The sequence below is a fragment of the Paramacrobiotus metropolitanus genome, unplaced genomic scaffold, assembly GCF_019649055.1.
Source record: "Paramacrobiotus metropolitanus isolate TYO unplaced genomic scaffold, Prichtersi_v1.0 Parri_scaffold0000022, whole genome shotgun sequence".
Classification (NCBI taxonomy): Eukaryota; Metazoa; Tardigrada; class Eutardigrada; order Parachela; family Macrobiotidae; genus Paramacrobiotus; species Paramacrobiotus metropolitanus.
In genome coordinates this window covers 226,548-249,993 of record NW_026570242.1, presented here as the reverse complement: position 1 = coordinate 249,993, position 23,446 = coordinate 226,548, and the positions used below count along the sequence as shown (strand labels likewise).

The 23,446-nt window shown below is 42.3% G+C and overlaps 5 protein-coding genes across 7 annotated transcripts; 1 reads left to right on the top strand and 4 right to left on the bottom strand.

The window, feature by feature from the left end:
- Positions 1 to 570: 570 nt before the first annotated feature.
- Positions 571 to 3,787, bottom strand: LOC129586823 (scoloptoxin SSD14-like). Its single transcript, XM_055480273.1, has 8 exons — positions 3,432 to 3,787; positions 3,062 to 3,309; positions 2,417 to 2,767; positions 2,014 to 2,312; positions 1,668 to 1,861; positions 1,178 to 1,421; positions 1,002 to 1,115; positions 571 to 877 (listed from the first exon to the last, which is right to left on the bottom strand). Exons 1-8 carry the CDS (start codon positions 3,659 to 3,661, stop codon positions 719 to 721), a joined length of 1,839 nt encoding a protein of 612 aa, XP_055336248.1. The 5' UTR covers positions 3,662 to 3,787; the 3' UTR covers positions 571 to 718.
- A 449-nt stretch (positions 3,788 to 4,236) lies between these two features.
- LOC129586701 (scoloptoxin SSD14-like) lies at positions 4,237 to 7,393 on the bottom strand. Its single transcript, XM_055480049.1, has 8 exons — positions 6,982 to 7,393; positions 6,608 to 6,855; positions 6,043 to 6,393; positions 5,641 to 5,939; positions 5,379 to 5,572; positions 4,913 to 5,156; positions 4,713 to 4,826; positions 4,237 to 4,649 (listed from the first exon to the last, which is right to left on the bottom strand). Exons 1-8 carry the CDS (start codon positions 7,197 to 7,199, stop codon positions 4,491 to 4,493), a joined length of 1,827 nt encoding a protein of 608 aa, XP_055336024.1. The 5' UTR covers positions 7,200 to 7,393; the 3' UTR covers positions 4,237 to 4,490.
- A 272-nt stretch (positions 7,394 to 7,665) lies between these two features.
- On the bottom strand, positions 7,666 to 9,240 carry LOC129586703 (transmembrane protein 70 homolog, mitochondrial-like). Its single transcript, XM_055480052.1, has one exon. The coding sequence runs from the start codon at positions 8,652 to 8,654 to the stop codon at positions 7,914 to 7,916; it is 741 nt and encodes a 246-aa protein (XP_055336027.1). The 5' UTR covers positions 8,655 to 9,240; the 3' UTR covers positions 7,666 to 7,913.
- Positions 9,241 to 10,693: 1,453 nt separating this feature from the next.
- Positions 10,694 to 13,231, bottom strand: LOC129586702 (fructosamine-3-kinase-like). Its single transcript, XM_055480050.1, has 7 exons — positions 12,938 to 13,231; positions 12,770 to 12,853; positions 12,252 to 12,352; positions 11,751 to 11,886; positions 11,235 to 11,591; positions 11,091 to 11,128; positions 10,694 to 11,015 (listed from the first exon to the last, which is right to left on the bottom strand). The coding sequence occupies exons 1-7, from the start codon at positions 13,076 to 13,078 to the stop codon at positions 10,961 to 10,963; spliced, it is 912 nt and encodes a 303-aa protein (XP_055336025.1). The 5' UTR covers positions 13,079 to 13,231; the 3' UTR covers positions 10,694 to 10,960.
- Positions 13,232 to 14,648: 1,417 nt separating this feature from the next.
- LOC129586774 (uncharacterized) lies at positions 14,649 to 23,003 on the top strand. 3 transcript variants are annotated; one of them, XM_055480180.1, is made up of 6 exons: positions 14,649 to 15,149; positions 17,249 to 17,500; positions 18,639 to 18,862; positions 20,941 to 20,981; positions 21,193 to 21,507; positions 22,030 to 23,003. In XM_055480180.1, the coding sequence occupies exons 3-6, from the start codon at positions 18,718 to 18,720 to the stop codon at positions 22,309 to 22,311; spliced, it is 783 nt and encodes a 260-aa protein (XP_055336155.1). In that variant the 5' UTR covers positions 14,649 to 15,149; positions 17,249 to 17,500; positions 18,639 to 18,717; the 3' UTR covers positions 22,312 to 23,003. The 3 variants fall into 3 exon arrangements, with proteins under 3 accessions (XP_055336155.1, XP_055336157.1, XP_055336154.1); XM_055480182.1 differs by lacking the exon at positions 14,649 to 15,149 and adding an exon at positions 16,998 to 17,105; XM_055480179.1 differs by lacking the exons at positions 14,649 to 15,149; positions 17,249 to 17,500 and having other exon boundaries at positions 17,523 to 18,862.
- Positions 23,004 to 23,446: the final 443 nt, after the last annotated feature.

Here is a 23,446-nt window from a genome sequence, read left to right as displayed (position 1 = left end):
TACGGAATGCTGAGATAGCGTATTTTGTCTCGTTTGATCGAGAACGGAAACAAAAACTTCCGCGGCCGATATTAGAAAAACAAAGGCCGACAGCCGTGTGTATGACGTTGCAAGTGGTCATTACCATGCTATTTGTGCGTTAAACAAGCAATGAATAATCACAGCTCGCGGTATCAGTTGCCGGCAATACTTAGTTTCCAAAGGTCACCATGCTTTCCAAGCCGACACGTGAGGCGACACGAGACCTTACAGATTTACAACGGGCACCCCAGAAATCAGATTCTGATTGCACTTTTGTATTTCGACGGAATCACCCAGCACAGTTTCATGTATTATCGAAATGAGAGTTATGGCTGTGTGTTACATAGCGATTACACGTTTTGCAAGATATATTATTATGCAACACCATCCATGTCTTTGGCTGCAGTGAGCATAAGTTACCAATAATATGCAGTGCATACCTTTGCTGAACCCTTCAGTTCAGCAGTGGTATGCACTGCAGTCCGTAATTTGGTAATCGAAAATGCAGGCACCATAAAGCATTGTCGACGTTGGTAGAATTTCCTGCAGATTTTTATTATACTTGATATCAATGCTCAAAATATCTATCAATGCCACCTAACCACCATCAGTGCAGTTTAGCAAGTATTGAAACAATAAGCAAAATATCTCCTTAGCGTTAGAAAATCCTCCGTTCCTTCTTCTTGTGGCGTTAGCGTTATTCTCCCGCCGGTCTTCCTCCTTTTCGAAAGTCGCTATTGGCCTCTAAACTGCCGTCGGCCAGCCTGTGAATTCCCTGCACAGCCGCATACGGCGCTTCCTGCATGTGGCTCGTGTCCACTTTGTGCCCTTTTTGCACGAGGCTTACGACGTCAGCCTAAACGAAACAAACCATTATCTGTAATACTGTTCAATTCCCAAATCCAGAAGGCCTGGCATTCTGTTTGCGGCACCGAACTACGTCTGATTATTATGCACATGACCACACGGTCCACACTCACTCGTCGCGTTCCTGGTTCGTACTCCAGGTGCATGGGCAACAGTTGGTGGTGCAATCGAGGATGATCGATAGCTTCCTTGATGTTCAGACCGAGGTACATTGCCCGCATGAGAACCTGTGAAGTGTAAAACTATCAGTAGAAATTAATCATTAATTAAGCAATAATTAGGCGTTTACGCTGGCCGTTGCGGAAATTATTCGCGATCCACCCGAGGCTCCAATTACATATGTGACGTCACCATGTCGATCAGCCACTATGGTTCCGGAAATGCTGGACTGTGGCCGCTTGTGAGGCGCCACATAATTGGCTTTGGATGGCGGTAAACCGTAAAAATTTGGTTCGTTCGGATTTACACTGAAGTCGTCCATCTCGTTGTTGAGAAGTATTCCGGTAGACTGCGACAAACGCCGCGACCCGAAGCTGTAAAAGAGAAACGCCGATAGCGTAACGATTGTTCCGTTTACAGTCAAAAGATGTACACGGCACTGCTGTTGGTGTTAATTTTTAAGCATTCATTCGCCTTATGCGTGCTCATTTTCACTAGTTACAAGTTACATTAAGCTTAATAGGCATTATTACAAGCATTATGTATTTAAATATATTATTGCTTAATTATATACATAAACCAACGATGAAATTAGTGCCATACAGCTAGAAGCGACTCACAATGTGTTGATTGTCGTAGTTAACGAGACGGCATTTCCATCTTTATCCAGAACACAGAGATGCGACGTTCCTGTTTTGCCAATTTTAGCAACAGTTTTAACACCGTAGGTGCTCGTATCATTAGAGGTCTTATTTTCCATAATGGATCGCCGTGTAAAATCGGCCAACCACGGATTGAGCAGTGCTTCTTCAATCTGAAAGTAAGTACGGTACAAATCATCGGATATCCCAAGCAGAACGCCTCGATAAGACAAGACCCAACAAGAAATAGATTACCGTCGGAGAGCGATAATCTATCAGGAATACAAAAATCTCAACTCAAGGGGTTTTTCTACATAAAGGTCACCTCCTGTACTTCCGCCTGAAAATCTTTGTCACCGAGTTCGGTTCTGCGGGCATAACCGTATTTCATGGTTTCCACCAGGCGTTGGTTGAACAAATCCCGGTCAGTCTGCTTTGCAGTGCGCCAATCGAGACTCACATTGCCGTAGTAGCCATCCATAACTTTCACCATATACTGCAGTATAAGCCCGCTTGAAGGCGGCGGAATGGTGTACAAAAGAGAATTATCTTGTAAAGTAGTGTGGATAGCCGGTTCTACAGCGGCCGTGTACTGTTGCATATCGTCCAGAGTAATTATACCACCTCAACAGCAAATGCGTTGGTGTCAGCAATAAATGTCAAATACGTTTGCGGCAAATAGCAGTAAATTAATGGGGATCCTATACATAGCAGATACTGTAGTTTACCTCCATTTTTTATGTCATTAACCAAGTTTTCGGCGATTCGGCCGGTGTAAAACTCTTTTATTCCTTCGGGGTCATCCGCAATCATCTGCATGGTATTGACCAATTTTTCGTTGGCATAGGTCTGATTTTCGACCAGTAGCCTGCCGCCTGGTGCGAACAACGTGGTCAAGCCCTTATCGTAGCCTCCCAAGATATCGTCCTTGGCAACCCGAATTGCGAAGGCAAGACGGTTATTAATGCGAATCCCTTGTTGCAGTGCTTTTATGACCGGTGCAAAAAGATCTTTCCACTGTAGTTTCCCGCCGACTGATTTAGAATACTGGTACGCTGCCCAGAGTCCAGCAAGTTCACCTAAAGCATTAAAAATGCATAAGTTTTGTCGTCATTTTTGCAAAGCACAGGCAATGTACAGAATAGTACACATTCGGCACAGTAGAGCACGCATGAAAGATGCATTCATAAAAGTCATTTTTATGTGTCATTACGTTGCAATTGAGTCCATACTTTTTGAATGCTTTTGAATTTATTGCGCTTGGTTTCACTGTTCCTGCTAAACATAACTAATCGAACTGCTATATGCCATGCTTTGCTTATTGTGAATAGTGTTTAAATATATGCAGTACACGACAATGCGTGAAAATTTACCTGGTACGCCGGCCGCATGCCATCCTTTGATGGAGGAAATGTTCTTGTTGTCCACATACATGAAGGTCGTAGACGCAGCTGGGGCCATTTCTCGTGCGTTGATTGTGGTGGCACTTTGGTTCTTCCGGTTGTATATCACCATGAAATGACCCCCGCCCAAACCGCAGCTTTGCGGGTCGTAAATACCGACACACAACGAGGTGGTGATGGCTGCTTCAATGGCATTTCCTCCTTTTTTCAGAACATCGCTATAAAAACTTTTTTATTAAGTTTTTGTACTTATCGCGACGACACTGTACTCACTTATTTTAGGCAATAACAAGTGGCGGTTTATTAAGCGATTCAGAGTTATGAAAATACCCATCCGTACTTTCCCATTTCCGAGCATTCGACCGAATCGGCGGCCACAGCCTGTTTGGCATATCTTCCCAAAACTGACTTCGAAGGTGGAAATTTATCTGCTACAGTCCCAGGGTATAAATCCTTTTTCGATTGGGCTGTTGTATTTTTCTCCAATTTGGGAATGGAGGCGGTGGAGGAACGCTCAACCCCAACGGTTGCTAATACCAGCAAGCTTAAGGTCACCCAGATCAGCGCCATCGCGATGCTCCGAAAACCTGTTGGCAATGTAGCCGAAAGCGGGAAACTAAACAAGTGCTAGTGGAGACAAAGTTTAATATACATAACATAACTGTGCATTTTTACGTCGGGTAGGAAAAGCCGCAATGCAAATGCATTACAGGTGAATGCGCACCTGCCAGTCATAAAAAATAATAATACCTTTGACAAATGGATATGACTTCGAGTTTTGCAAAATTGCCGCACTAAATATTATGCCATCTCACGCTAGTTTTTCATTTTGGAGCGTTAACAGGAAAATTTAATGCTGCGTGAGTGCATGTTGATTGTATAAACTGGTTAACGCGGAACTATTTAGCGGAATTCGTTGTCCATAGGATGGAGGGTGTACTCTCATGTTATACTTAATTTTCCAACTGCGTGTTTACTACTTTTTTACGAGCTGCTGGTAATTCTAACGCATTATCAGCCAAGCAAAAGTAAGAAAACGACTCCACATCTGGTGTTTTATAAAATTATTTTCGTAAAATACCGTCGTATGGAAAATTCCGCAATGAATTTAATCTTACGATTAGAGGACCTCAAAACTCTATGAATGAATGTCGGGAACATTTTATTGTGACAATTCAGCAATGTGCGACAAGTACTCGTAGTGAAAGTGATAATGCCCACAGCTGCTGTAAATCTTTACCATATTATAGCATGCAGTGATGGTCAACTATTGGCGAAGGTTGTAATTTGCACAGCAATCTAACAAAGCTGATATAACCACTACAATTTGTATCACCTTTACGCCAACAGATTTCATAAACACTTTAGGACACAAGCCCGTCACAAGTCGAAACAAGAATCAAGCTCCAGCAGGCTTTCCAGATTTGCGGTGGTCACTGTTCGCTTCCAGACTTCCATCGGCCAGTCGATGTATGCCTTGGACAACGGCATAGGGGGTCTCGTTTATGTGACTGGTATCGAGCGCATGACCTTTCTTAAACAAACTCATCAAATCAGCCTGCAATAAACAAACAAAAGTACGTCAAAATTCCTCGCAAAACAGGAAACAGATCTTAATTACCAGACGCGTTCCTGGCTCATATTCCAAATGCATAGGAAGAAGTTGATGATGCAGACGAGGATGATCAATAGCCTCCTTGATGTTAAGGTTCAAAAACAGTGTGCGTATTGTTGTCTAGAAAATGTGAATAGTCTTGCAAATGTGAAAACTGATGGTTATTATCGTCAACAATTATCGAAACCGTTTCATATGAAGCTTACGGTAGCGGTTGCCGAGATAATTCTAGATCCACCGGAGCCACCGATAACCAATTTGGCATCGCCATTGGGGTCAACAATAACGGTGCCGGAAATACTTGACTGGGGCCGTTTAGCAGGAGCCACATAATTAGCTTTAGATGGCGGTAAACCATAAAAGTTCGGTTCGTTGGGATTAACACTAAAGTCGTCCATCTCGTTATTCATCAGTATTCCCGTCGATCTGGACAGGCGTCGTGAGCCAAAACTGCCAAGTAAACGTTCTTTTAAAATACTGCTTATGCGTTACCAATCTGAAACAGCTTATAAAAATGCTGTCAGAATCATAGCAAGGCTGCAGTCGATGAAAAATGTACAACACGAAGCAGAAGTGGACTATACTTGAGTTATTGTAGCCACCGTAAAATTGTCATCTAATTTCCATAATACATTACGCATAGCGCTTCAAATGGGCAAATAAAAAACTCACTGGGTATTGATGGTTGTGGTCAAGGACACCGCATTGCCGTCTTTATCCAAAACACAAAGGTGAGACGTTCCTGTTTTGTCGATTTTCGTTGCGGTTTTCACGCCATAGGTGCTGGTATCGTTGGAAGTTCTCTTTTCATTTATCATTCGACGTGTCAAGTCAGTAAACCATGGAGTGAGAAGCACATTTTCAATCTGGGAAACGATGCGCATATGCTTATTATGTCACAGACGAAAGTAACCGTGAAAACACAATGACTTACTTCGTGCACTTCCGGTTGGAAATCTTCATCACCCAATTCACTGCGTCTTCCATATGCGAACTTCATTGTTTCCGCCAACCGCTGGTTGAACAGATCCCGTTCGACCTGTTTAGCCGTATGCCAGTCCAACGTCCGGTTGCCGTAGTAGCCATCCATCACTTTGACGATGTACTGCATAATGAGACCACCCGCCGGAGGCGGCACGGTGTACAGTGTAGAGTTGTCGGTTAACGTTGTATGAATCGCCGGTTTAATAACCACCTTGTAATTCTTTAGATCGTCCAGGGTAATTATACCACCTAACAGTGTAAATTAACATCAACAAAATTTTCCAACGGCTGTGTTTTCAGAGAAGCGCTCTAACATTCTAATAACTATCTTAATCCAAACTGAATGACTTACCACCCTCCTTAACATCCTTGGCGAGCTTCTGCGCGATTTTGCCGGAATAGAATTCTGCGGTTCCTTGAGGGTCATTGGCGATGATCTCCATCGTGTTGGCCAGTTCTTTGTTGGTGTACATGTCGCCCTCCACCATCAGCTTCTTATTCTTCACAAACAAGGCCGACAGTCCTTTGTCATACCCACCAAGAATGTCATCCTTGGCATCGCGTAGAGCATCAGCCAGACGATCATTTATGCGAATTCCTTCTCGTAAGACCTTTATAACCGGAGCAAATAAATCTCGCCAAGGCACCTTTCCACCGATACTCTGTGAATACTGGTATGCCGCCCACAATCCGGCCAGTTCACCTAAGAAATAAAAAGAGAAAAATAAAACGCATGTTTGCTTTTAACTGTTGATTGACAGTTTTGATTTTAAAAAATTATCACTTCTCACAAGACGAACAGAATGTTTGTACACATGTGAACAGTAAGAAGAACTGCCCGTAAGGTCTCACTTTTCATCGGCATTCACGAAAGTTTGGGTTTCAAAATCAGTGCTCGGAATCTGCGTTATTCTTACCGGGAACTCCTGGCGCATGCCATCCTTTGATAGATGAAAGGTTCCTGCTGTCGGCATACATCAAGATGGTCGACGCAGCGGGCGCCATTTCGCGAGCGTTGATCGCCGTGGCATTCTGCGCCTGTCGGTCGTAAATCACCATGAAATGACCACCGCCCAGACCACAACTGTGCGTGTCATATACTCCCACGCACAAGGATGTCGTAATAGCGGCTTCAATGGCGTTTCCTCCTTGGTTTAAGATGGCACTAAAAAAATCCAAAGAGGAAATGACTATATATAAAAATCTTAACCAAAAAAGCATTTTCCTAACAGGAATCTTTCAACAGTTCGAGTAATTTCACCTTGTAATAATTTCCGGTGATTCCACTTACTTTCCCATTTCCGAGCATTCGCCGGTATCAGCGGCCACCGCTTGTTTGGAGTACTTTCCCAGCACTGATTTAGAAGGCGGAAAGTCTTTGGTAACAGCTCCAATAAAAGTCACCGGCTTCGGCTTTGTTGGTGATGGCGGGCTGGCTACCGGACTGCCCAGCGTGGTTTCGCTGAGCACAACCGACAAAAACACCAAGAAAGGTACTGTCGACGCCATTGTCGTGCGCCCTTTTAACGCTGTCCCGCAATAATTTTCCAACTGCACCACTGCGCTCGTCAATGAAATTCGGTATTTATGGAAACATAAGTGTACCAACTGCCTCGTTAACGCTGTAGGCTAGAAAACGTACTATCCTGGAGTCCGAGTTTTACAGTTAAATGAGTCACTTTATCACAATACTGCAGCAAAACTCAATCCAGAGAAACATCGACCAGCAAGCCTCATTGTCAGTTTGCCAACACCCGGCAGCCATAGCCAGCAAGGTTGGACAAACTTCCAGTTTTGTAGTGTGTTCACCAAAAGTCACACATAAAAATGAGAAGTTAGCCTAACGGCTCTGGTTACCAATTACATTTTAAAATGACACAATGCACAATGCTCTTTGTGTCTGCTTTATTAAGCAGCAAATTCTCGGTGTGAAATATTAATTTAGCTACAGGATACCTTGACTGTCTTCTATGTTTTACAGGACAAATTATTTCATCAGTATTCACGCAGCTGCTCAGTTCACCCTCGGCGCATTCTAACGAACAGAATGCAAATGCGTAGTCAACACACTGTATTAGTTGGTCATAAAACAATTTTTTTAGAAATGCTACTCTGTACTCTTTGTACTGTACAATAAATGCATAAAGGTTACACAGCTACGTACGGTATGCAGAGAGAAAACACCAGCGAGCGTCACCACAACAATCATTAACAATGACAGCATCAACTTTTCTGCTCAGCATCCGTTTCAGTTTTATCCTTCCTTATGACATCAATGGGCAAATCGTAGCTCATAAACAATTTATAAACTTCGTTGTCGATAAATTCCTCCGGATTAATAAACAGCGGAATCTTCTTGTTCCCCTGCTTAACCGTTATCGTCGTGAAAGCTCCTCCGATAGGCGGCACTTCCACGTCTTCTCGCGGAAACGTCAGGTACTTCCACGAAGGAATAAACTTGGTCGTCACCGCCGTGAACAACTTCGTCGAGGGATCATAATATATCCGAAACACATAACGCTTGACAACGAGGTGGAACAGAATCGGGGTAATGTAGATGAAGAAGCCGAAAAAAGAGAACAAAATCGCCTTCACCCACGTTGGGAGAGAATCCACATTGCGCAAAATAATCGGCTGGCCCATGAAGCCCAACGCACTGCTACCGAAAGACAGCAACTTCACTAGCACCACTTGCTTGGAAATCGATCCCCGGTAGACCAGGTTGCCGAATCCTAGCTCAATGGGCGGCAGTTGTTTTCGTGCGGGGCTTATCTCTTGCCGCGAATCAGACACGGGAGCCCGAAGGCACGGATGCTGTGCGGTGTGGAAACCAGCGGAAGTGGTGGAACAAGCAGTGATGTTCGCCAGCAAGGGAGCGCTGCGCCTGCACACCAGTACTGGACTGATCCACGAACAAGCCAGACGAGCGTGGCAGCATAAGACGGAAGGATTTCGGAAGGCCATGACAGGCGTGCGTCCACAGATATTTCGCAAGCCAAACGCCGATTACTTCGCACTTCTGCGTAGACCGCAAATCGGTTGTATGTTCTAATCGCAAAGGTGTAAGTCAGTATTAAAGTGAAGTCCTGCGTTTCTGGTAAGTTCTCCAAAGCTAATCGGTGGCGGCGAGCCCGGCGACCAACGGATAATCGAAGGCGCAACCAAGCCAATCAAAAACCATTACGTACTCCATAAAACTCGGATCAAAGCAAGGAAATATCCTGTAATCCTGTTGTAACGTTTTCCAGAAGTGAAGATCAAAATTTGCAGTTGGACGTCAAGTTGTAAACGGATTTGTACGAGTATGACGGAGTATGTACTGTATACTTGGATCTTATGTTTATTACATGATGGACCGGAGGGGCTTCGAGTGTATAAAGTCAGGTAACCGGAAGTTTGGAATCCGGCGGTACATAATAAGCAAAATATTAGAATGGGTCCTGTGTAAGTACTTTTATGTTGTGCCACATATTAAACGGAAATTATGGAATAATAATTGTTGCTGTAAAATTACAAACTGTTTGTAATTTTCAATATTCACGTGAATCACGAGTTCACGACCCATACTGTCATACAAACACTGGGAGAAATGATCAGTTCTCCTTGGATGCATCAGTGTACTTCGACAGCTGATGTACTTATTTTGGGCCGATTTTGCGCAAGTGATGTTTGGTTTTCTTCATTTCTAAATCTGGGATCCTCTGACACTTCGCGATATTTTCGCATTTGCATTCACCGATTTGTAACGTAGTTTGTAAATTGTAAATTTTGAGTTGAGCGACGAAATTACGAGTTAATGTGTTACTTTGCGTAGCTGTGTGGTATTGTCACTATTGTGATTAGTGATTGTGTCCTGTCGCTGTCTTTGTGGTTCCGCGGATAGAAGGGCGAACAGCGAGAGCATAGCCAGCCCGAGCCTTTACCTCATTCTTTCTAATCAAGCAGTTCAGACGATTCTGAAGGAAACGAGTTGTTTGACATTTGCGGATGGAATTTGGTTGGTCTTCGCTCCGGGATCGATCAGATGTGGCAGCAGCAGCTCGGACGAGCTGTTGAGAGCAACTGGAGAACTCTTCTGAAAGGCGTCTTAGTTTACGGCGCGTATCGCAAATTTAAAACCTCCCCAGCCATGTTCCGCACACTGGTACGGGCGTTTTCTTTTGAATTTGCGCCGATTTTGCTTATAGAAATGTTTAGGTTGGTTTCGCTGCGGGACTGTACACCGGAGTTTATGCAGCGCAAAATTATGAGGTATGTCGTATGGTTGCAACAAGGTAGACTGGTAGAAGCTTCCCTGTCTTGTTGGTGTCTTATTTAGTCTTACGAGCTGTCTTTCTCTGATCGGAACAAATGCATTTATTGTGTGTAGTTTGAAATTATTCAGTTTAAATTAAATTCTTTGAGTTTTTAAGTGCATGATATGCTTCCTGCAGTTAGAAAACGAAAGCTTGGTTATTAAAGACACCATTGATTGCGATTCTGGCATTGTTTATGTACGTTTTGCTTTACCTAAAGTCTCAAGACGATGAAAAGTATTGTGCGTAAGTTAGATTTGTGGAAAATAACATCCTTTTAATTATGTGCTGCAATAAAATTTAAGTTGGCTTCTCTTACTCACCACACTTTCTATACGGGATACAGGGTAGAATTAAGATCCTAATTCATTTAATTGTAACTTGCATTGAATAACAGTATGTAATGGCTAACGTTTTTGTGACGATGGATTTTCACAAATTATTATTCGATTTTCAGGTACCTAAAGTGATGAGTCCCGCTGAAGGGTGGAACAAAGTGACTTCGTTAATCGAAGATAAGAAGACAACACCGCCGCCTCCAACAAAATAGGCCGCCTGGTTTCGGCTTTATGGTTTGCAACAACTTTGTATAATTACAGTGAATTCGTTTTTACTGGTCTATTCATGCTTTGCTCCGGTAAATTGGTGTGGTGGTTTGAAACTTTACAATACGACTGGTGACGGAATGACGGTTGCTGCATCTGTGATGGTGCACTTTATTGCATTTACAAGAATTATCAATTTCTGATGAATTACGCATCAGTAAATGCATAAGCACAAGTGGTCAGGGTGATATTGTTAATTTTATAGTTTAATCCAACGCAAAAAGGTTGCAAAACGTTTTTTTACATTTGCACGATAAGTACGAGCAAGGTATATAGGGTTAAACCCTATATACCTTGGTACGAGTATTAAAAAAACGGCATCATCATATTTACAATTATTCATAAAATACTCTGCAAGAGGACAAAAGATTCATGCGTCGGCAGCATTCAGTTCATCCAGTATTTCCAGACACGAACCACGGTATCTAAAATTTTAACTGTAGTTGCAAGAAATCTTATTCAAGTGTAGCAGTCTGAAACAATTAAAAAAACTTTCTCACCCAGATCCAAAATGGTTATAGTGGTTTAAGTAGTGAAACTGCAAAACGAAGAACGTACTCGCACATCATACACAAGTAGATATAGTAAAACGTCATATCAATAAGTAATCATTAAGGACGAACGAAGTGCGAACTGTCTCTTACCAAACGGTAAAGTTGCTGGCGACGCTCAAACCCGGGCGATTTCGGTATAACTTTATGATAAGAATTAAAGAATGCCTTCCCGAATCCGCCGAACATCGTGGCGATGGCCAAATCAAACTCGTGATGTCCGTACACCACTGCCGGATCAAAGATAACCGGCTCTCCGGTGCCCTCAGCTGATGCTGCGTTTCCTGACCACAAATCGCCATGCAGTAAGCTGGGAAAGATGTCGATGCCTCCGAAGAATCCGGGAATCCTCGGTTCCAATTTGCTCCATTTCTCCTTTAAAGCAGTATCTCTATGTTCCTTCACCGCCATTTCAATTTGAGGACACAGACGACAATTCGAGTAGAAAGTCTGCAAACAGTTCCAATGACCCGTTATTAATTCAAATTAAATTTACACGCAAGTATTCATATTATATTATCAATAAACAATAAATTTTTAGCAACAAATTAAAAGCACATCATAATAAGTATAAGCCCTGTATAACTTCAGTGAGTTCGCGAAACTTACGGGCCAGTCATCGTGCCACGTGTTGTCCTGGGGAATGTACCCGCAGCAAGTGCTGACATGGAAGCCAAACTTGGTAACCAGCTCACCAGATTCCGAATTGCCGTCGGTTTTCAACGAGGCATTATGCAAGTGCAACCTGAAATGCAGCAAGCAAATGATACAGAACGAGTAGCATAACGATACTTTGCAGTGTATCTACGACAAAAAGACTGGGAAAACGCAAAAATCCAAGGAAACGATATCCAGCAGATATCTGTCAACTGTCAAGCAACCAGTTGGAAGACGCAAATAAGTAAGCACCAACATTCCAACAACAAGTAACTCAACAGAAATAGAAATACCGATAGAATGATATTTGCACGATCGCAGTCATTCACCCATATACCTATTCTGAATACACAGTACATATTCTGAGTCCCCCAGCTGATATACTTAAATTCTCAGCACACCCGTATTAAAAGGCTAATTTCTATCGAACGATTAGCAAGCAGGCATACGCACCTGGCCAGTTGTTGGCCCAATTCCGCAGCCTGAGCGCCCAGTCCCCGCATCTCAATGTATTCCATCACACAGGCAGCTCCTCCACCTGGAAGATCAATCACCTAATCAAACCCAATCTTCTTGTCACACGTTAAGGAACCGTCTCAATGCCTAACTGACTAACACTGGCCATCTGAGAGCGTTTTCCTCGTACTGAGAAGCACTTGATCTTAATTGACAGATATTATAATATTGGCTTGCTAATATTTAGCCACTGAAACCAAGTGTTTTCAAAAATACGAGACGTATCGCTTTGCCACCATATTCCCATGCCCACAGTACGCGTCCCAGCTCAAGCGTCTAAACTCCAAAGACTTGAAGATTGCAATATTAATCATTTCAAACCTTACCAGCTCGGGCTTCAACTCGCAATTTGTGAACTTCAAAGCGTAAGCGCATGCGCGTAAAGTTTAGTAGGTTCATCATTCATGAGTTGCGCCTGCGCTTGTTGCACTTACTGAGTTACAGAGTAGACTTACTTTAATCGGCTTGGGCACACGAATACATCCCGTAGCATTTAGCGCTTTCAGCCCCTCGAATTCTCCTTCGAACATCAATCGAGCCTAAAATTAATACGCAAAATTTCTTCACCATAACAGTCTTGCAAGAGCTAAAGTCAATTTCAAGAGCGATATTCAACGGCATACCCCGGGTTTAGAGTTTTCCTTGACGAAGACAGATCCACTGTCAGTCAGATATCCCTGTCCGTGGTTGATGCATCCTCCGCCACCTTTGCCGAACTTCTGAATGTTAGCGGAACTCAATAGCTTCTTCAATATTTCTTCCATGCTGATCTGTTCAAGAGTATTCGTAGAGTCGCAAACTAAACTAGAGTTATTAGTTTCCACTTTCCAGCAGACTGCGAAGACGCCAGACGGCAAAAGGTGGAAGAGATGAAAACGAAAACGAGCTGAGAAAGCATAGTATGTAACTGCCACCTCGCGTAGTTCGCGCTGAATTTGCTAACTTTGCTTCAACTGTTAAAAGGCAGAAATTTATCGTTAATGTAAGTACTATAAATACTGTACGTTTGTAGTAACGTACTGTACAATAGTCAACACTTATCCTGAAAATTTTGCTACCTGCATATTAGAAAAGAGAAGATTTCTGGTTGCATAAAAAATTTTCGAAAAGCACAAAAAAAAAATCCCGGGGAGACGTCCGGAGTTAGACCGCACATTATTGCCTGATGTCTCCCGACTCGGATGTGCATAACAAGATGGTGCGGCCACATGCATGATGCGCGAGAAGGTCAGCATGTCAGGTGCCATCATGCGTTGACTGGTCTCCGATCCCACTCCCAGCGCACTACCAGGCTCAAAGCAACGCGGCGGGTATATTGCAGATTGTTGTTTATGGATTTTCATTGTCATATTATGAATTGTCTCACACTGACATATTATAAACAGTTTCAGAAAGTTGAGGGCACTAACGATTTATGTATACAATCTGTTAGCTTAGAATCGTGTACTAGGGGTTGCAGCTAGGACACTTGTACTGCGCATGGACCAGCAAATGCGCTGGACAGTAAATATCTACTATGTACCCAGACCGGAAGGCAGAAGAACGGTTAATCATGAAAGAGTTGCTTGTGCGCATACGGGTAATTTGAAATCTAAAGTGTACAGCCGCCGGTTCCGTCTCGGCCGTTCCCTCTAAGCCATGGAAATCCGCCCCCCGGATGGTATCGTTAGCCGCTGGATAGACATAAAATACGCCAGCAAAGCACACGTTTTCGCTAACAGTACATGACACTGTCTTCGTTCAACATACAAGCCCCTGATACTTCCGGTGTAGTACTTCCATCTCACCACCCACTACCTCACCCAAATACGCAGCTTAAAAACTTTATTGCTCGTCGAGACAATCAGTTTGTAGACATTTGATTTTTAATGCACCTTTGTGTAATAAAAAACGCGAAAACAACAACCAACAAGACAACCTTCGACAACTCCGTTAAGATAATTATATTAATTAATAATTTGATTTGCTGTACGATAGTTCTTATGCTCTTGAATTGCAATCACAACCATAACAGCTTAAATTCGAGATTTCTAACTGAATTAAAGGTATGCGATTGCATTCCAGCTTGTGCAGGTACTGAAAATTTAATTAACCCAACTTGTTGCCGCCGATTATATTCCACTTTTTTATCATTGCCTTCGATTGTGCCAGCTCTGCCGGCAGCCATATCGGGCAGGTCTAATCGCAAAAACTGTGCAGGCATATATATGAGCATACATAACATTCCCACGGATACAAATCGCATTTGATCAGTAACCAAATCGATCAACTTATTGCGCAATCTTACAATCGTTAACAGCCGACCACGGAAAAGAGCAGCCATATATTACACATTCGGAGTATCGGGTGAATTTCATCCGTTTTACTTTTCTGGTGTTCGTGCTTAACAATCGCTCTTGGGCCACGGCAAAAACGCCGGCCCGGGAATGCAGCCAATCAGATAATAATAAATATTCCCGAGCCATATGTGCGCGGCCTGCCAATATCGCCATCGTTTTTCGCTTTCTATTTACTTTTCCATCCTCTCCTATCTGCAACACACCGTCGGTACAATAATCGCACTGCTATGACCGTATGGACACAATCGGGTTGGCTGCTGCATTTAAATGGATTATCATGATTCGGTTAATCACTTTCTACTGGTAATGTTACCATTTCATAATCAACGCTGACATTCTGTCACCGCTTCAGCCTGATTAAGCGCCGCTACGCATTACAACACACGCCAGCTCCTCACGGCATCTCCACCTTTGTGTGGCCTGCAATATCCAAGGGAATATTCAATTATCTCATTTATCTGCAATTCTTTTCAGTCGACGTAATACTACTTACTAGGTAGGTGGTTGTTCCGTGGTTGTACTTCGCCGAAAATAATAACTGTGCTCTTTTCCATGATATACAGGTAATATTCCGTTGTAGTAAGCGCTTTGTACGTGATCATGACCTTAGAAATTCGTCAACAGCAAACTTATCGGCGTTCTGAATTCGCCGGCATTTCAGAAACCTGAGAATTTTCGAACTTTTCGAACTTTTCGTTTCGAATTCGCCGGCATTTCGGAAACCCGCATAAGATGTTTTTTTTTCTAAATTCTTTAGTACCAACTAGTATGTTTCGCTGCCCGAGTATTTAAAAATCCCGGAGATTTATAAGATTCTCTGGAGAAAACTTAGGTTAAGTTCACAGCACGCAGCTTAATTGACATTTTCAATTTTGACGTATACAGACTGTAACAATTTAAGCAGAATGTATGCACGGAGCAAATACATATACGTACACAACTATATAAGTTTTCTCAATTTAATTTATAATTTTTTGATAATTATTAATTTTAAGGTAACTTATTGCGAAACATTCATACAACGATAAAATACTCTGTAATAGTCTCATAAGTCTCGACACTAACCGGTAAGATATCGGAAAACCTAATAAAACAAATAGCCTTAAAAATCAGAATTCGAAATGGACAGCTTTCGAAGCAGTTTCGACAAAATAATACATATAATTTATATGGTCAGTAAAGTAAACCGTCTTTCAGTGAGTACTGCATTTCCAGCACTTCTTGTTTGTATAAATTACTGTGTTGTCGAGTACCATGTATCTAGGTATGCAGTTCAGTTTAACGATGCGATAGCACAACCAAGCCGGCACTGTAACAGCTAGTTTAGAATTTATGAAATTACTACACAAAATTAATACAATAGATACCAGTTAGTCGGTATATACTGTAATTAATTTTGTTGTTTGACTAACACGTAACTTTATCTGATTTATTTCTGCTCAAGGTAAATGATGGCAAAATAACATTTTAAATTGCTGGCGTCGATAACATTGTTCCAGCGATGCAATCTAATCAATTTGAAACGCTTCGAAACACTTGAAGTGTTTCGCGGCGTCGCGCACGCATAAGCCACAGTATAAGAATTCAAAACACAAATTCATCGTCATGTCGAACGGTTCGACATGTGTGAGTTAACTGCATGTGTCATTGCGAGATAAGGCTGCGCTCATAGATTGGATGCACGAAACCGTCAACACATGCCCACTTTAAGGCAACGTTGCATAAGTCTGCCGTATCGTAAACCTAGTCGCGACTAGATTTACGATTCGGCATCGTTGACTTATCCATGCAGTCTGCAGTTGTTTTAGGTCGTGTACAAAGTTTCATCTATGGAATATCTGAATTATTATTAAAAATAACCTCTGCCATTATTATGAATCTTCATTAATTAGTTCACCAGCAGAGCGACTTCTTTATTTTGGCAACAATTAAGTCTGAAATTTATTTAATTAGACAAATTGATTAATTTCAGTGCTAATTTGCATGAATATGTCATGTGGATATTCTGGCTACTGTGGTATCGCATAGTAAAGTGGAAAACGTTGTTCACCTGCCGTACAAATTAATTAAGTACTGTAGTAAATTTTTCTAATTTTCGTTTCGCGTTCCTTATACAGCGCTCACCATACCGTATGATACGTATAATTTACCGTAAGTTGGGGCGCTCAAATATCGCAGCTGCAACGGTTGCTTCGTTATCGCGTTATTGGATGTTTTTTCTATGCATCATTCGTGATTACTCATGGGTTGTTGCCGTATCGTACGGTTAACGTTCGATAAGTCGCCATAGTTGAATTCTTATAATATGGTGAATCGTATAGTTCCTAAGCACCGAGCATAAACATGTGGATGTAGTTTCCCTTGTTTGCTAATTTGCTTCCCAGCACGTACAACAACGCAGTACGATCAAAGGAATTCGAAATTTTTCAGCCGTTATGAAAGCATTTTTATTGTACGGTGTACCCCATCTCCTAACGTTCTCCTGCATACATTATAATTTCTTAACGCACTAACGTGTGTTTTCAAGACGTAGCGTTAGCCGTCATAAATCGCCTTATTAGAGCAAAAGTGGATTGTTATTTTGTCGTTTTTTAGCTCATGCGAATGTTGGGAAATTCCTTCGCTGTGGCAAATTCTATCCATGCATTCCTAACTGTTAGTGCGCTGCGGCAGGCTGCAGTCTTGCAATGAAATCACCGTCTCGTCGACGTCGCCGGCGGAATTAATTGCGGCAGGAAAAACAGCTGATGCGTGGGTGGATGAAAATTGATTGCGACAGACCAATGGGCACGCAGGGCATCTGCTTTATTTTCGCCGTGGTATAAAGTCGGTATTGTGGAAAAACCGGTATGAATTTGATAGGTTCAAGTGCACTCGCTACGTCAGAGATGCCGACTGTTTCAAGCAACTCTTTTCCGGGTCGCTCTCGTTTCTGCGGTACATGGCCGTACACGAGGAATGAGCAGCTAATAGACAACATCCACCAGCTGTCATGCACATGCGTAAACAATTATTTAAGGCTTTTTAACGAGTACTTTTTGCTACGTTTCCCCTGTTAAAGCTACTTTACAAGCTGAAATTAAAATACAACCCTGACATGAGGAACTTTATATTTATGTTTATACATTTTGGCGGCCACTAGTTTTCACTAAGGTGACCATACAATTTTAATTCATCACATTGTGACATTGGCGTGATGCGCGTAATGGCATTATAACCACCCGCACATGGATGTGCATTATTGATGTCGTGAAGGTCCAGCGCGTGAGCGCCGTGATCTACCGGCGGATCCTTCCCCGTAACCATTTGATTATTATCTCCGAAATCATCTCCGCTTTCCTCCAGACAACAATGGCCGGAAACACTGCTGTCCGCGCGTGTGCGCCCTAAATCAATACAATCTAATTGGCCGATATATCGCCGCCACGCAGCGTCCGCCTACGTTTGGGGATCGTTGTTCCCTGAGCGCGGTTGATATAGTACGCGCGACACAGCAGCGGTGTGTGTTGGCGGCACTCTTAAGCGCCTGTCCTTGAGGCATCTCGCACCATGAACGTACACACAACAAAACCATGTCATTCGACATTTTGTCTTTATGTACAGCAATTTAGAACATCCACACAGAGTGTTTTCCGCCACCCTTGACAAGTTCTGGCGTAAATGTGTAAAGTGTCAAACCCTATTCCGGTCAATGCGATGTGATCAGCAATTTCTCATTTTCTCGTATCACTGACACAGCGGAAAGGTTTATGTTGGCTGAGGTTATGCTAATGCCGCATATACTCCAGCTAAAGCCCACCGACTGGTTATAAATTTAATAACCGTCCATATCGTGCAGACCGCAGTCTTCTCAGTTTAATATTAATCTGATTGTAAATTTTGGATTTTTTCTTCCCTTGCGTCCGGCCTTGTACAAATTCGTAAAAATGGCGAAATTTCACAATAATAACGATTATGCTAACGATGACATCTCCCATCATCACAGGAAAGATTCGCACCATTCGCAAGTCTCCACCCATTCTGATTATCGGCTAAGTGATACGGATAGTATTGGCGGCTGCAAGATGCCCACCATACTGGAGAATGGACCGATTAATAATCGTTATCAGGCCTCCTCGCTCTATTATGGATTACGCCGCGGCCCGGTGGTGATGGGTTTGATTGAGATGCTCTTGGGGATCATCCTCTTGTTCCCCAGTTTGCTGGTCGGTAAGCGGCAGTTTGACGATAGAGCTAATATAAAAATAGTAAAATGTTAAGAGCTAAACGACAGATTTTGACAATGATGCATGGGCATGTAGGTGCCTTTGCGTGTGTAAATATAAACTTTTATTCTGATAATGTGATATCAACCAATATATTTCGGTTTTACGCGATCTTGCTGGTTCTAAAACGTTTGTTGCATGCAAAGCTTCTCAGCAAACGCGCAGAATTTTGTACGTACGGTAATCACGGAGAGATCATTCTCATAAACAATAACTAATACGCTGTGCAAAGTTGTGTGTCGCTCGCTAGTGGTAAATTTGTTTGTTTTCATTAGCCAAAGCTGGTTGAGCCAGTCAGATGCGATGAGTAGAAGTACTCCAGTTAAGCTGTTTATTTGTAAAAATACGCCGGTCCATGCGGCATTGCCGGTTCATAATTTTTTGAGTTGCATTGGTTGAGTTGCGCTGTTTTACTTCATTCCTTGAGGATTTAGGCACGTTCTGAGTCTGACAATATTAGGTAGTTTATGCCGTGTGATTAAACGTTTTTGCCGTCAATCGTCGTAGCAGCCGGCATTTTCGTCAGTGCACTCTGTTCGATTGCATGTTGTGTAAGTGCAGGAAATAATGGTCGGCGCGGCATTGATACAACCACATAATTCAAACGCGAATAAACTTCCTGTTTTCCACTTTGGCCTTGATAGTCTGTGTGTATTTACGTAGTTGAGCTCGTAATCACACGATCTTTGTGCTCCTCATAATCGTGAATCACATATACGAAATTCCATTCTGCTTTGTAAACATGAAACTTACGTTTCCATTGTAAAGCAACCGGCAGCGTATTAAAATTTAGATACCTACTGCGTACTGTACTAATTGGTTGCCTTAAGTAACATAATTATATTTAAGTAACAATGCTTGCCTTAAGTTATTTCAGTAATAATGCTAGCAAAGCAGCCAAAATAATTACTATGATTTTTATGCCGAATTTAGATATGCTGCCATAATTTGCACAGTAAAAAGTTGCAGTTATTTTTTCCCGTTTTGTTTGAAATAATGCAATCACCGCAAGTATCTTACAACTTGCAGTTTGTTGGTCACAAGCAATGTAACAAAGCAATTCTGAAGCGTGTCCGCACTTGAATTTTGGTCAATGTTATTGCTACATGCTCACAAATAAAATTCGAGTAACATTGTATGGCATAAAATACATAATATTGTTGCATCCCGCTGTGCTCTACGAAATGAATATTTGAAAGCGGGAATATTCCATGTCGTAAAACTAAAACGCAAAGGATGCGGAACTTAGAATTATGCGGAAATCCATATAAGCGTTTGCAGCTTTTTGTGGCACTAGTACACACACTGCATCGCTTGTTCGTGGAATAAATGGCTGGTACTTGACGATGGGGCGTAATGGAGCCAGACGATTGTAATTATATCGCCCTTTCCGATCTAATTTTGGCTGCACTGCTCCTGGAGGTTGCCTTTTTGGCCAGCTGCCGGAAGCAGTTTTGGCGAAGTGTTACTCACGTTTTCCGCGGCAGATGGGTGGCGTCACATATACCGTACTTCTCCTGCCTGTGTATATACGGCCTTATGTAACGGCGTGTTTATGCAACACGGGATCAACAGGGTCATATGCAAATTCCGGCCAAACCGCATTAACTAAACAAATTCAGGATGAGTGAGCAAGAATACAAAAGAGCACAATGATTAACTCATTAAAAATGCGTATTTGCTAACATCCTAATGGATCAGCGCTGATTGTATTACACAAATTTGCCGTACGCTTAGGGGCGTAATTCAGGGAACAAGGAGAACGCTGTCAACAATCCGAATGAAATTACGGCACACATGATCTTGTTGTCGCTTCGCATACCATCGTTTGTAATAAAACATTCGCTGGGGAATTGCGCTGCCAGAAATTTTATTTCCGGCGGAATGTTTTCTACATTTACGCGTGATATTTTCACTCGTTGGCCAAATCGACTGTGAACAGAAACACATATCTATATTTTTACAGTGCAGTACGATTAAGCTTTTCTCAATTATTATCTTGAATATCTTCATTTGTTGCAGGAAATTTGCCCACGTGCTATGCCACAATTGGTCTTACCATAGTAAGTGAAATGCTAACATTTGTACTACTAATTAACGAGACAGCCAGATCATAACGGCCATATAATTTCTGAAGCAAAACCATTGAATTATTGGTAGAGAATGCATAAAATAAGTAGTAATTTATTTGTAAACTGTTGAACATTTTACCTACAGATCTAAAAATATGGTTGTTTTCATTGTACAATAAATGCTGGCCTATTATTTGTGCAGTTTACGGGCATCGTGGGGATATCCCTGGGCTGCATCTGTATCCAGCCGCCTAATCCACTGGAGATTACCGAGCATGATGTGCAGTCATTATTGCCCATGCTGGAGTTGTATTTGGCCCTGTCCATCCTGGCGGTATGCTTATCATTAGCTTCCATAACCCACGGTGCAATCATCATTGCCCTCCATGCCATCCCGGAAAACCTCCTGGGCGTGGTCAGCACCACGATGGGGCTCTTTCTCCTCCTAATGAACACATTCCCCACCGTTATGGTTATACAACAACTGCACCGCTTAAAGAAACCCAACGTTATTCAGGTATACATACGTTGCACTGAAAACTGTTTTGTTTGGTACTCATAAGTTGCCAGCTTAACATCTGCATTTTCGGATTAATTAATTTCATTCCTCCCACCACCAAAATTTTCAAATTAACCATAAGTCAGCGTCACCGTTTGATTTGTACTACTAGCATAGCACAACTCTCCATTCGAAAATTTTCCAGTGCACAGTAAAAGTGTTGTCTTGACGTCGTAGAAGTATGTTTGGAAGAATATTTGGGAGAGTACACTAGCTAAATTCGATTCTGTGTACAGTACATCGTCAACTTCTTTTTTGTAAAACGTCGCACAAGTACTCAGTGCTTTCTATTAACTAAGGATACATTATCCATGTACTCGTCTTTCCGCAGGACATTTTATTAGACTAGGATGAAGCGGCGTATCGTATTTTAGATCGCTCTTCCTCGATGTAGACAGCAGAAATCATTTTATTTACTTTGATACGGCACGCATACTGTATATATATTTCCATCTCTACATCCCTTTGAATGTTCTACAGAATTTAACCGAGCAGCGGCGACGACCGCTCCTGTTGGGTGGCTACCATCCATCAGCATCCAGTTTCAATTTAAACACGATGGCCCACATCCAGACGGCCATGCGGCGCTCATCGTCCTCCAGTAACACACTGCACTTACTGCCTAACGTCATCAACGACAACCAGGCCAGTCTACTGCGCCGGCTGGATAATAATGGACCACCGGTAGTCCACGCCGGACGCGATGTCTTCAACACAGCCAGTGGACGGCAGATTAGCGTTACTGTGGATGAATACAAATGAACGGCGCACCTAGTCCGTAGCATATCAGTTGTCACAAAATCTCTATTGCCACAACAACGATAACCAGAGGAAATTATTTATTCAAGAGGAATACAAAAAAATCTATTTCTTGCAATGCTGTTTTGTACGGACCAATCGTATCCGGTGGAAGTGGTGCCGGTAAATGTCATACGATGCTCGTTGACATTTGGGACAATATTATGAAAATGCTTCTTATCCGATCCGGTGACCGAGAGTTAGTGGCGTCGGGGAATCCTGTTGCCGACTGTACAGAGTACAGACTATAGACCGTTGTAAACAGCTGATTATCCACTACCGCTTATTCACAGGAAGCCTGTCGTTGATTTCCGGTGTCCTTGAGATGGCTTCTCTTGGAAATGCAAATGGGCTCGTCCTACCGCTCACGTTTCGGAATGCTAACGACCTCATTTCCCGACGTACCACATGCTCGACGAGTGACAAGATAATATTATTGATTGTGATAAATGTGTACGGTGGCATTGCCGGAAATTTGTAAGTTAAATCGTTAAGCAGATTTTTGCAGTCTATTTTCGGGGCCAAATTGTGTAGCTGTCCACTGTAGACCTTTCTCTTTATTGTGATAGTATTTTTTCTACGGATTGATCTATTTAATCAATTGTTTATTTTCGGTCAGAATTGTTACTACGAAAAAGAAAACAAACCACTCGAAATTTGCGCGCGCAATAAAATGAATGTCAACCGGTGTATTTGCACGAATATATGATCAGTGATTCCACTGCAAATCTTTTGATATAGTACTGCCAATCCTTCGGCAACATGCGCATAAAAACTGGAACAATATGCCTAAAAACTGTGCTTGTCAGAAAGATGTACACGCCACAGTAAAAACCAAAATAACAGAACCCATTAATTTTACAAATCTATATTTGCAGACCGTTGTAAGTATTAAACGGCAATTGCAGCATGCCAGAAAAATATTAAAATACCAGGTAATTGTGTTGTGCGTGTTTTAACGCTGAAGAAGCTTGTGAAATTGGCTCAAACAGCATCTCTTATAATCTTCTTGTGCGTGACGTTTAATCAAACTGTTAGGTAAAAGCTGCAATCCATATTCCACCGGAAGTTGCCGCACTGCAGCCTGCAGCAACTAAAC

What these genes read in the sequence shown, in the direction of transcription:
- LOC129586701 (XM_055480049.1), bottom strand. Translation starts at nt 7,199, where the DNA reads ATGGCGTCGACAGTACCTTTCTTGGTGTTTTTGTCGGTTGTGCTCAGC. An exon ending in CAAGGATGTTAAGGAGGGTG is followed by an intron (nt 5,940 to 6,042) that starts GTAAGTCATTCA and finishes TTACACTGTTAG; the next exon opens with GTGGTATAATTACCCTGGAC. An exon ending in ATGAGCCAGGAACGCGTCTG is followed by an intron (nt 4,650 to 4,712) that starts GTAATTAAGATC and finishes TGTTTATTGCAG; the next exon opens with GCTGATTTGATGAGTTTGTT.
- LOC129586702 (XM_055480050.1), bottom strand. Translation starts at nt 13,078, where the DNA reads ATGGAAGAAATATTGAAGAAGCTATTGAGTTCCGCTAACATTCAGAAG. An exon ending in GTGTGCCCAAGCCGATTAAA is followed by an intron (nt 12,353 to 12,769) that starts GTAAGTCTACTC and finishes GGGTTTGATTAG; the next exon opens with GTGATTGATCTTCCAGGTGG. An exon ending in TTGGGCCAACAACTGGCCAG is followed by an intron (nt 11,887 to 12,251) that starts GTGCGTATGCCT and finishes GCTGCATTTCAG; the next exon opens with GTTGCACTTGCATAATGCCT.
- LOC129586774 (XM_055480179.1), top strand. Translation starts at nt 18,580, where the DNA reads ATGGCGAAATTTCACAATAATAACGATTATGCTAACGATGACATCTCC. An exon ending in GTTCCCCAGTTTGCTGGTCG is followed by an intron (nt 18,863 to 20,940) that starts GTAAGCGGCAGT and finishes CATTTGTTGCAG; the next exon opens with GAAATTTGCCCACGTGCTAT. An exon ending in AGAAACCCAACGTTATTCAG is followed by an intron (nt 21,508 to 22,029) that starts GTATACATACGT and finishes AATGTTCTACAG; the next exon opens with AATTTAACCGAGCAGCGGCG.
- LOC129586823 (XM_055480273.1), bottom strand. Translation starts at nt 3,661, where the DNA reads ATGGCGCTGATCTGGGTGACCTTAAGCTTGCTGGTATTAGCAACCGTT. An exon ending in TTCAGGCGGAAGTACAGGAG is followed by an intron (nt 1,862 to 2,013) that starts GTGACCTTTATG and finishes ACTTACTTTCAG; the next exon opens with ATTGAAGAAGCACTGCTCAA. An exon ending in TAATTTCCGCAACGGCCAGC is followed by an intron (nt 1,116 to 1,177) that starts GTAAACGCCTAA and finishes TACACTTCACAG; the next exon opens with GTTCTCATGCGGGCAATGTA.
- LOC129586703 (XM_055480052.1), bottom strand. Translation starts at nt 8,654, where the DNA reads ATGGCCTTCCGAAATCCTTCCGTCTTATGCTGCCACGCTCGTCTGGCT.